We start from the raw sequence: 12,570 nt of genomic DNA, 5'->3' as shown, positions 1-12,570 counted from the left end.
CATTCTTTCAATAATTTGAAGATGTGATTTGTTTTTCATTTGGCATCCACTGTTTCTCTTAAAAATTCTCAATTTTAATTTTTCTCTGTTGAGGGCAATCCGTCTTTCATCCCTTTGACTTTTTTTTTCCCCTTTGACTTTTTAAATATGTTTTTTTTAATTAGTCTTTGGATGTGAGTAAATTTAATGATATACCTATATCAGTTTATTTTTTATCATAATTGCAAATTGTATGGTTTATTTACTCTTGATAAATAAACCATTTGATATTCTTACCATTTTTGGATAAAGTTGCTGCCATTACATCAAATATTTCATCAGTCTCATTGCATACCTCTGTCTTCTATTTTGAGGGGTTAACTTATATACTTACGGCTTTTTCACTGTGTCCCTAATTTTTCTTACCCTCTGCTCTGAATTTTATATTGTTATGTCTCCTTTGATCTATATTTCAATTCAGTAAGTCTGTCTTTAGATGTTTCCAATTTTCTCTAAATATGTTTCAGTTTTTTATTGCTATTTAACATGTACCCTGATTTCATTGGATTAAAGATGTTTTATTCATGATTCTGCATTTTTGTTGAATTCAGCTAGTCAGTTCTTCTGCCTGTCGCTTCTCTTTTGTGGGTTGTTCTTCCATGTGCCTGCAGTCACTTAGCCACTTGACTGGCTTTGCATGGCCTCAGACTTCTTTACTCATATGTTTGATGGTTTGAACTGGTTGTTTCCTCATGGGGTCCTCAGATGCAAATTACTTCCTATACGTGGTATTCTTAGACTAGAAATCCAGGAAAGAGATGGTAGAGTATGTATGACACCTGAGGCCTAAACTCAGAAACTCTGTATGGTCACTTCTGCATTCTATTGTTCTCTGAAAGGACAGATCCCAAGGATGGGAATAATCCCACTTTTGGTGAGAGCATGGATAAAGTAACATTATATACATGAACATAAGGAGGTGGGAAGACTTTGAGTCAATTATTATTCAGCTCATCTAATTAGTTCTAATGATTTTTTGTTTGTTTATTGACATAACTCATATGCCAAAACCCTACCATTTAAAAGTATACAACTCAATGGTTTTTAGTATAATCAGTAGTTGAGCAACCACCACTATCCTATAGTTCAGGACATTTTAATTATTGCAAAACAAAGCCCCATACATACCCTTTTTTTTAAAAAAAATTATTTATTTATGCATACGAGAACTGGGGTATAAGCCAGAGGTATGAGGGATGAGAGGATTCACCAGAGAGAGGGGGGAGCAGAACAGGCAGATCTACTGAAATACACTTGCTGAGGGGAGTAGCGGGGAAACAGGAGAGGTGTACTGCACCATGTGGGTCAGCTCCCTGGCCAGGGATTGAACTCATGTTTTGCAGTGGCTGTGGACAGCTTCACAGTGCTGTGCTTAACCCCTTGCACCACCAGGAAAACCCATGCATACCCTTTAACAGTCACTCCTTTATTCTCTCTTTTCCCCTCACACCTGAAAACAGTCTATTTACTTTCTCTATTGTTTTATCTGTTCTAGACTTTTTTACTTAAGTGCAGTCATATAGTATATGACCTTTTATATCTGGTTTCCTTTGCTTAGCATAATTTTTTTTTTAAAGATTTATTTATTTATACATACAAGAGCTGGGGTACAGGCCAGAGATGCAGGGGTGAGAGGATTCACCAGAGACAGAGTGGGGAACAGAACAGGCAGATTGACTGAAATACACTGCTGAGGGGAGCAGCGGGCAAGTCAGGAGGGGTCTGCTGCGCCATGTGGGCTGCTGCTCCCTGGCCTGCTGGGGATTGAGCTCATGCTGCAGAGGCTGCGGATTGCTTCATAGTGTGGTGCTTAACCCCTTTGCGCCACCAGGGAGGCCAGCATAATGTTTTTAAGGTTCATCAGTCCTTTACATCTCTTTATGACTGCATAGTATTCAGTTGCATACAGCATGTTAGTCACATATTCACTGATTGACAGATCTTTGGATTACTTCTACTCTTCTGCTATTGCCAATAGTGTTGCAGTGAACATTTTTATATTAGTTTTTGTGTGGACATATATTTTAATTTCTTTTTGGTATATCCTTAGGAGTGGAATTCCTACTTAAATGATACATCTATATGTAACCTTTTGAGGAATTGCCAGACATTTTTTCCAGAACTGCTGCTTTGCTTTCTGGCACCGCCCGTAGTGTATAAATATTACTGTTCTTTATACTCACCAACATGGGCTACTGTCTGTCATTTCAGTTGTTACCCTCCTAGATGTATGTAGTGGTAACTTTTTGTTGTTTTGATTTACATTTGCTTTATGGTCAAAGACGCTCTCTTTTTGTGCTTATTAGCCATTCATACATCCATTCAAACTATCTTCCCATTTTTTAAATTAGGATGTTGTTTAATAAAGAATTTTAAGATATTTGTGTATGCTGGGTACTACACTCTTATCAGAGATATGAATCTCAAATATTTTCTCCTTTATTGTGGTTCTTCATTTCTTTAATGATGAACTTTGAAGCATAAAAATTCTTTATTTTGATGATATTCAGTATTATCTATTATTTTCCATTGGTTGCTTGTACTTTTGGTGTTATATCTAAGAAGCTGTTGCCCAATTCACAGTTTTGAAGAGTTATACCTATATTTTCTTCTAAGATTTTTACAATTTTAGCTCTTACATTTAGGTCTTTGAACCATTTGGAGTTCATTTGTATATATGATGTGAGGTATGGCTCAAAATTCATTCCTTTACATGTGGATAACAAATTATCCCAGTGCCATTAATTAAAAGACTATTCTTTTCTCAATATGTTGGTACTCTTGCTGACAATCAGTTGGTCATAGAGATATGGAATTAAGTACGAAACTATTTATGTTTCATTGGTTCATGTGACTGTCCTTATGCCAATGACATACTGGTAGAACTTTCAGATTTTGAAATTGGGAAGTGTGAGTCTTCTAACTCTACTCTTTTTTAAAGATTGTTTTGGCTGTTTTAGGTCTTTTTTTTAACTCTATATGAATTTTAGTATCTGCTTGTCTATTTATTGGAGTTTTGTAAATCTTGTCTGAATTTATAGATAAATTGAGATGAATTGCTATCTTAAAGATACTGTCTTCCAATCCATAAATATAGGGTATTTTTTCATTAATTTTGTTAGTCTTTGTAGCTTTCAGTATACAAGACTTGCATTTCTTTGGTTTAGATGTATTCTTAAATATTTTATTTTTCTGTCTGTTGTCATTGGAATTGTTTCTTATTTTAGTTTTGGATTCTTCATTGCAAGTGCATTAAAATACAATACAACTGATTTTCCTACTATTGGTCTTGTTTTCTACAACATTGCTGAACTCATTTATTAGCTTACATTTTTTTTCTTTTTGTGGATTCTGTGGACTTTCTATATGTAAGATCATGTCATCTACAAATAGAGTTTTTCATTTTTCTCTTCTTGTCTTTGTTTTTTTTTTTTTGAGGTAATATTGGTTTACAATACTGTATATGCTTTTTCCTTTGTGGTTATACTAGGGCTTACCACATACATCTCAGTTTACTAGATCATGCTTCAGACTTATACTGACTTATTTCCAGCAAGGTAAAATAATTTTACTCATATGTTTATTCTTTTTCTCCCCCTTTTGTGGTATTAGTACACATATTAAGTCTATTTATGTTGAAAACCCAGTAAAACATTATTGAAGATATTACTTACATAATTTTATGTATTTTAAAGAATCTCAGAAAAAGAGGGGGCAAGTATATGTTTATATTAATATTTTTATTTATCATTTCTGGTTTGCTGTAGATACAAATATACATGGGCAATACCACCTTATATCCTTAGTCCAACATATATTTTTCTCCCATTCACTTCGGTTGTGTCACTACTTGTAAATATATGGGGTTTTTTGGTGTTATAGGCCCAATGGTAGCATTACATAGATCTTTTAAAATGTCATTTGAAAAATCAGGTCAGCCACTATGGAAAGCTGTGTGGAGATTCCTCAACCTGCTAAAGATGGAGCTTCCATATGATCCAGCAATTCCGCTCTTAGGTATTTACCCAGAGGACACAGAATCATTAATTCAAAAGGGTACCTGCACCCCTATGTTTACAGCAGCAGTATTTACAATAGCTAAGCTATGGAAACAACCCAAGTGCCCAAAAATAGATGACTGGATCAAGAAGATGTGGTACATATACACAATGGAATATTACTCAGCAGTCAAAAAGATAAACTCATGCAATTTGCAGCACCATGGTTGGAGCTGGAAGGGATCATGCTCAGCAAAATAAGCCAGAAAGAAAAAGAAAAATACCATAGTCTCACTCATAGCAGGAATTTAGAAAACCTAAATAAGGGACCAGGAAAAAAAGTAAAAATCAAAATCAACAAGCAACTATAAACCAGAGGACACACTACGGGGTCGGGGGGAGGAGGGATTAGGGTCAAAATAAGAGGGGTGGGAATTGTATGGGGAATAGAACCAAGATGAAAGTGCATACACTGTGCAAAAATGAAAAATGATGTAAAAAATATGTAAAATAAAATAAAACAAACAAAATCAGGTCATTGAAGAATGACACAGTGACTTTACCAATGCTCTTTTCTTGTGTGTGTGTGGAGTTGAGTTGCTCTGTGGTCACTTGCTTTCCCCTTGAAAGGTTAGTTTTCTTTTCCCCTTCTATGTTAGAGGTTTGCAAACCAAGGCCTGAGCCAAATCTGTTTCACTGTCTATCTGAGAGCAAAGTTTATCGGAGTGTGCTGTTGCTCAGTTGTGTTTTCTGTGTGGCTGCCTTCGCCCTGCTCCGGCAGAGATGGGGGATCATGGCAGAGAGTGGATGGTCTGCACAGTCTAAAGTACTGACTGTCTAACCTTTGTAGAAAAGTTTTCCCAGTCTCTGTTCTGTATTTTTGTCTAACCTTTGTTGTGAAAGTATTTCAAACCACCATTTACATCTACTTTTGCAAGCTGTTTGAGGCTTTTCTTGTTACAGAACAGATTCTGCATTAATGTTTGATGTTGTAGTTTTCCTAACATGTGGACAGTGTGTGCATTTCAACCCAGCATATAGGCCTGGCATAGGCTGTAAGTTCTCCCAAGTGACCTTTCTTTCATATGCAAACTTCAGTGGCTTCTCTTTGTGCTTCTTTGGATTTGTGATGTGTTGTAGTACTTTTCTGAAGGTTGGAAGATGTACAAATATGCTACTGTTAGCTCTCTTCTTTGTAGATACCAGAGATACTACATCCTGGCCCAAATGGGCTTTGAGATCTGTGCTGCAGAGCTCTCTTTGCCTATCTTGGGTATAGTAAGATTCTGCCACTAACCCCGACTTCTCTTTAACCTTTATATTTTGAATTTCTGCTATTTCTAGCGTCTTATGATGAGATCCCTTTTCTTGTAAAGTATGCTATGTGTTAAAATGCTTAGGGTAAATTTTAGCCTTGATTTTGTGTGTATATAATGAATTTTATTGAGAATGTCAAGTACCTATTTTAATATTTTATATCTGTTTTATACAGAGCATATTTTTCAAAACTGTGTTCTTTATTTGCATATCAAGTGTTAGTTTTTCATTATGTTTTATTTTCAATTTTTTTTCCCTTTGTGTATCCATAGATGAGCCATCTGGTCTGGTTTTAAAATCCAGGCAAAACAGTATGGTTGGCTTCTCTTTAGTTTTGTTCCTGTTTCAGCCTTTCACATAACAGTGCATCCTGGAATAACTATTTGATGCAAACTTACATTCTTGTTGATCCAACATCCTGATGATTGTAGTGAAATAAGACCCAGTCATAGGCCTTTGCTGGCATATCCTGCTCTTGGCCATCATGCCCGGGTCCCACCTTTGTGGCTTTCTTTCTCCTTTGCCATTTCTGCCATGTGAGTTAGAGGTTCTGACAATGCCTGTCTCTTTTTGGTTGAAAACTTGCCTGCAGTTAGCTTACATGATACCAGCTTTCTATGTGATAAATTTACCCCATCAGACCCTGAACGTCACTGCACCACACTTTCCAGCAGCCAAGTGGGAGCACACCAGGGTGTGCCTTTTGATTGCCACGGGGTCCAGGGCTGCCTTCAGAACTTTCCACTTTCAGGAAGGGACAGTTGTGTTGAGATTGTACCAAGGACTCACCATTAATTTCTATGGTATTATGGGATACTCCTCTCTAGTTTAATTTCACTAATTTACTAACTGCTACGACCATATCCAAGTTTTATTGTTTTTGGCATGTTCTGGTATTTCAGGGGTAATTTGTGACAAGGCTGTTAGAGATGGTAGCTAAATTGAGCTGTTTATTCAGCAGTTAAAAGGTTTGTTTTTCAGTTGCAAAATTGTAACCAAGAGTCTTACAGAATTCTTACAGTAGCCCATGTTTTACTCTGACCTTTTCATGTTATGCTTTACATGTAGTAGGTGCTCAATAAACAATGTAAATATGTGAGCAAATTAATTAGTGTTATACATGAAGCAATAACTTAAAATAAGTATGAAATTTATTATAGAAAATTGATGATGTAAAAATTTTTTCTAAATGAAGGTAACTATTCTTTACTTTCCCTTAGGATTATCTGTACTTTAAAAAACAGATTATTCTATGTGTAATATCAGTGTTTATTTTACTTAATGTATCATAAAATTTTCCCTTTTATTAAAAATTTTCCCATTGTTTCATAACATAAAGTTTAAAACCTTTTAACTTTTCTGTTTCTTAAAGAGAGTGTGAAGATTAACATTTTCCATAGTGACTTCATGTCATTTCCAAACTATGTTATAGTAGAGTTATGTCTCTGAACAATTTTATAAGGTTTAACTATTTGGATTTTACACTCTTGCACACATATTTCCTCATCCCTTGGTGTTAATGCTTGTCGATGACCTTATGCTTGTAATTTCTTGTAATTTCCCTGTCAAATTTTCCACAGACTAGAAGTATAGCATTAAATGTGTAAGCTTTTGATTCATACTTTCTTAGTTATGCATTTGTTTCTACCATGGATTAGCTGTGGGATTTTGGGAAGTTGCTTCACAATCTTAGAAATGATAATGGAAATGCTGCCTTCCATGTGGAATGTTGTGAAGATGAAATGATCTAATCCATTTATGTCGCCCTGGTACACATCTGGCAATGGTGTAGAATTTGCAGTATTTAAAAATGGTTGTAATATGAATACTGGCCAAGCAGAAAAGATGCTAGCCATGGTCATTTGGGATGAACTGGCTAAAGTGAGAGACAGCACAATTAAGTTCTACCTTAGTTGTAAGAGTGATGAAAACAATCATGGAGGTAATAGTTAAGGGCAGGCAGTTACCACATGATGTCAATATCATGCCCCAGGTAGGTACATGACATGAAATTTATTTGCCATCTGATATTTTTAGATTATATTGTAATGCTAATACCAAAATGTATTACATTTCACATTTACATAAAAAAACTCACGCTTTCAATCTGATTCTTTTCAGTTCACATTCAAGTAGAATATCAGTTAAGTCTTGACTTTTTTCTTGCCCAGAGAAGATAAACATTTATACAAATTAATTTAAAAGTGCTATTTTTGTTGTCACAGGATTTTCTATATTTATTCCTTTGTTGTTATATGCAAATATAATTAATATGCATTTTAACATTGTTTATTAAAGCTTTATTATTCAGTCTTGTATTTATGGAACATGGTAGACATAAAATTCACATGAATCTTTAAGGGATGGTCCCTCCTTAGCTATAACTCCTATGTTTTCACTTTATCTCTAACCCCTGCATTTTATGGAGCATAAGGCAAAATTTCAACGAGAATTTATTGTATATATTCTCCTACATTAACATTTTGAGCCACATGTATTATACATTATAAAACCCTTGGGAAATGCCTTTTGGACTTGGCTACCATTCAGACTTCTGAAATTAATTTTGATAGCTATTATAGTTGGTATTGTTATGTAGATATTTGTAATATTTTTTGCTGTTTTCTTTAGCTTGCCAGTGTAACGGACATAGCACTTGCATCAATAATAATGTGTGCGAACAATGTAAGAATCTCACCACAGGGAAGCAGTGTCAAGACTGCATGCCAGGTTATTATGGAGACCCAACCAACGGAGGACAGTGTACAGGTAACTGCTTTTTTCTTTTATTTAGTGTATTTCTACTAGAGAAAATGAAATGGAGACATACACACCTCTTGTGGAAAATATATTATATTAATTTGTCAGTGTCTCAATCATTTTGGAAGATAACATCTTTATTAGGGACTATGTGAACTATGCATTTTTTTTTCCACATTACAGTTTACATGCCGCTGCAACTGTTCATATAGTTAATATTGTTGTCTGTGTCTTATTTTGCTTTCATGAAAATGATTTCATGTATACCTTCCAACTTAGTACCTATATATAATAATCCATTGGATTTTGTGACGTAATTTAACTATAATATGTTCTTGTTATTTATATAATGTTTCTGACCATATCAAATTATAGAGCATTTTTAAAAATTAAGGTGATAAAATTTACATGGATTAAAATGATCCATTATAAGTATTCCATTCACTGGCATTTAGTTCTTTCACATTATGTGCAACCATCCCCTCTGTCTAGTTTCAGTACATTTTTATCACACCAAAAAAAACTCTATATTTAATAAGAAATTGCAGTTCCTGACAACCACTAAATTGCTTTTTTTGTCTACATTAATTGACTTTCTCTGGATATTTCATACATAATGTCATACAATATGTGACTTTTTGTTACTGACTTCTTTTACTTGGCACAATTTTTGTAATTCTTGCAGCATTTATTGGTACTTCCTTTTTATGACTGTGTATTATTCCATTATATAGATACAACATACTTTTAAAATTCATTCATCCATTGATAGACATTTTGCTTTTTCTCCACATTTTGACTACTATGATTAGTGCTGCTATGAACACTACTACACAGGTCTTTGGGTATCTGTTTTCTGTGTTTCATATGTATGCCTATGAGAAGAATTGCTGATCAAGTGGTAATTCTATTTTTATCTTTTTTAAGTTATGTCTGCCAGATTTCTTCACTACAGAGTTACTATTTTATCCTTAATAAAAAGTGTCTTGTGGGAGATACTTTGAGACTATGTATATACTATGTTACTTCTCAAACTTTCACCCTCTAATTTTATGCTTTTTACCCATATACGATTTTCTGATTTCATCATTCTATATGAATTTGTTGATTTTCTTCTACATAGCTGTCTCTTCTCTAGTTTTTCTTTGTATTCATCTGTTCTTCTGTTTCTGTCTGTGCATCAGTTTGTGTATCTGTCTGTCTAGCCACACTTTATTATCCTTTGAGCATTTCCTTATATTTTTGGCACTCATCTTGTACTTTTTCTGCCCTAATTGGTAGCTGACATTTTTCAAGCTGCCCTGGTTTAGTGAGCTCTTTGTGGCAGAGGCATTGTTTCAGGATCATCTCAGCAGACAGAACTGAAGAGTAGCTTGTTACCACACACATGCTCACACACCTGTCTACCCGGGGACACATGTCTGTTTGTATATATGTGTATGTATAGAACTACACATATAGGTACCCACTTCTTTTTTTATGCTGTGTAGTAAAATCCATGATTTCACATTAATATTCTATCTCATATTCTATCCTTATTGCAAAGTTCATTCTAGCTTCCCCACCCCCCAAATTTTTGACTTCCTTCTCTGAGAGTAAAAAAATCTGCCTTTCATTATCTACCTTGTATTCATAGCTGTTATTTTTATTTTATTTTTATTTATTTATTTTTAAAGATTTATTTATGCATACAAGAACTGGGGTACAGGCCAGAAGTGTGGGGGGAGGCGAGAGGATTCACCAGAGACAGAGTGGGGAACAGGCAGATGGACCGAAATACACTGCTGAGGGGAGCAGCGCGGAGACAGGAGAGGTCTGCTGTGCCATGTGGGTAGCTCCTTGGCCGGGGATTGAACTTGTGCTGCAGTGGCTGTGGACAGCTTCATAGGCTGCGTCTTCCACCCCCTGCACCACCAGGGAAGCCCATAGCTATTATTTTTAATTGTGTATTTACTGAATAGATAATCATTATTGGTATTTCAGCTTTCAAACACTTAAAGTACATTATATAACATATTTGAAATTAACTGGATATATGTTGCTCATATTTTATTGGTATCAACATTTCATATTTATATCAAAAAGAGAAGCTTTATTATTTTCCCTTTTCATAAACTACACTTTGATAAATATTATACAGAGCTATCAATAAAGATGTTAAGTTCGAAGAATAGAATTTTAAGTCATGTGGCTATTTAAACATTTGTCTTTGCCAGAGTTCTTACTATATTTGAAATCTAATGTGTAATGTAGCCATTAAATACCATTAAGTATACAAAGAAATGAAATGGACGTGGTCTCCTAGCCCCCAGGAGTTACGTGTGTGGCAGATGGCAGTGATGTAGCAATGAAAGGACTTGGGAACATAAACTGACTTTGAAACATATACTGTCAAAGACTACTTTTTGGTTTCATTTTTTAAAGTATATTCTTTATATCCAAATTGTTTGAATAATCCTTATAGGGTCTTTCTCCTGTCCTTTTTGTTTATCAGTTTTGGTTGTAAGTTGGGAGTGCAACATTAAATTATAGAGGAGTGAAAATACCATGTGACCACATAATGTCCCTCTAGAGTAGGTCTAGGCTGTGAAATCATCATCATCATATAAAATTTGGCAAACAAAAGGCAGGTGTATGATGACTTCTTAGTTGCTTATTCAGCATAAAAAGATCACCTCAAATGCTGATAACAACAGAATAATTTCAACAATGTCATGAAATATAAATTTTAAACAATTGAATTTAAAATCCATTTGTGCCATTTTAGGCTGAAGTACAGCACCACAAGGGAATTCTCTCAGAATGAGCTTACATTAAAAGGTATTTTAACACAATTTATTTTTGTCTCAGAAATTATTAAAGCTACTCTACAATGATAATTCTTTTAGGAAACTCTGCATACAGAACTGTTTCCTACTTCTGCCATTAAGGACAAATTAAGGTTTATCCAAGTTTTTAAATATTAATGTGCATCATTTTTTAAGTGAATTTCTGAATATAACACAGTAGTAATATGAAACCCTGCAAGTTAATGTTAAAAGATATCATGGTATAATCATCCACTATTTATGAAGTTACATATTACCAGCATCTCTATGCCCTTTTATTGTTAATGATAGTTTCTTTTATTCCTTGTGGTTCTATACCTTGTTATTTACTTCTGTAATTCTCACATCTTGTGTTTCCATGGTTAATTCTACAAACTTAAAGGAAAATGATGTTGACTTATTTAAATGTTCTTTATGAATTAAAACATACTTTTATGTAGAAATCTATTCTAGTAAAATACCATGTTCTTAGAAACCTACCTACTTAATTTTACATGTGTACTTTATATGACTCGACTTTTTCAAAACAAATCATCATAAGCAATAAGCAAGAAGTGTGTTCTAGAATATTATATATTTTGACTAAAATCGTTGACTCATTGATTCAATTTTACATGTGTCAGTGAATCAGATCCCATTATTACATTTTAATCACTGGAGAGGTCTCACTAGCTGGGGGTGTGCGGGCACACAGTGCTTCTCATCAAAGGGTTTTGAAAGGTTTGGTGACATTGATCTGTCTTCTCTCTTTAGAACTTATCTCAGGATCGGAGAATGAGTTGTAGCCAAGAAATGTTGAATGTAGAAAACTCAGTATATGATTGCATTGGTGTCAGCAAAAGAATAAGTATGGTTAAGTGATGGCTAGCACAGCAAAAATGAGTGGTCAGACACTATTGAGACTGCACATAGAGAAACTAGAACTTAGCAAGGGATTGGATAGTTGGGCACAATAAAGTGTGAGGTTTCTGTTCTAAACAACTGGGGTGTTGCCCTGTAACACAGGCATGCAAAGTAAGAGTATGAAACTTGAGTGCATATGAATTAAATTGTGTGTAACTGTTAAACCACGGACTGTCTCATTTAGTGTTCATGAGATACTAAAATTGAAAATGATCCTTAGAAGCTTTAAAGAATGATTTTTGACCAATGAACAAGCATGATTTTTAATACAATATATAGTTATATTTTTATTATTATTGACTGGTTATAAAAGGACTCTGTTTTTTAAGTGCTGCTCAGTACTATTTTCTCCTGTAGAAGATGAAGAACCCAAGCCTGGAGAGGTTAAATAAATTACCTAGGGTCATGTAGCTAGTGATTATAGAGGTACATTTTTGAAACTAAGCTAATTGAGTCCAAGTTCTCGTGCCCTTTGAACTCACTTCATTAAGTAGTTCATTCATTAGAAATGGAAAGAAGCTTAAAGAATAGTGAGATAAATACTTGGATCCTTACTGGACTTTTGGACACCCCAAGACTTTAGAGTTTCACTCATATGTGGAAGATAGAGAAACACAACAAAGATTCAGACACCACCAAATCAAAAACCAACCCCAGAAATCTGATTGTAAAACTGAGGCCTCCACACAGCGGGGCAGAGTGGGGAGGAGAGTCTGGAGAGGGCG

The 12,570-nt window shown here is 34.7% G+C and overlaps 1 protein-coding gene across 1 annotated transcript in view; it reads left to right on the top strand.

Moving 5' to 3' along the window:
• The window catches only part of ATRNL1 (attractin like 1), a gene marked incomplete at both ends in the record, with an annotated part of 464,603 nt that overhangs the window by 92,500 nt on the left and 359,533 nt on the right, over positions 1–12,570 (top strand). Inside the window, one exon of the mRNA XM_084245317.1 lies at positions 7,986–8,123. Coding sequence (XP_084101443.1) covers positions 7,986–8,123 — 138 coding nt within the window. The remainder of the gene's footprint in view (positions 1–7,985; positions 8,124–12,570) is intronic.

Source organism: Talpa europaea (assembly GCF_964194135.1).
Source record: "Talpa europaea genome assembly, chromosome: 10".
In the NCBI taxonomy this organism is placed as follows: Eukaryota; Metazoa; Chordata; class Mammalia; order Eulipotyphla; family Talpidae; genus Talpa; species Talpa europaea.
The sequence above is the reverse complement of the archived record's forward strand: the minus strand, read 5'-3'. Positions and strand labels throughout refer to the sequence as shown.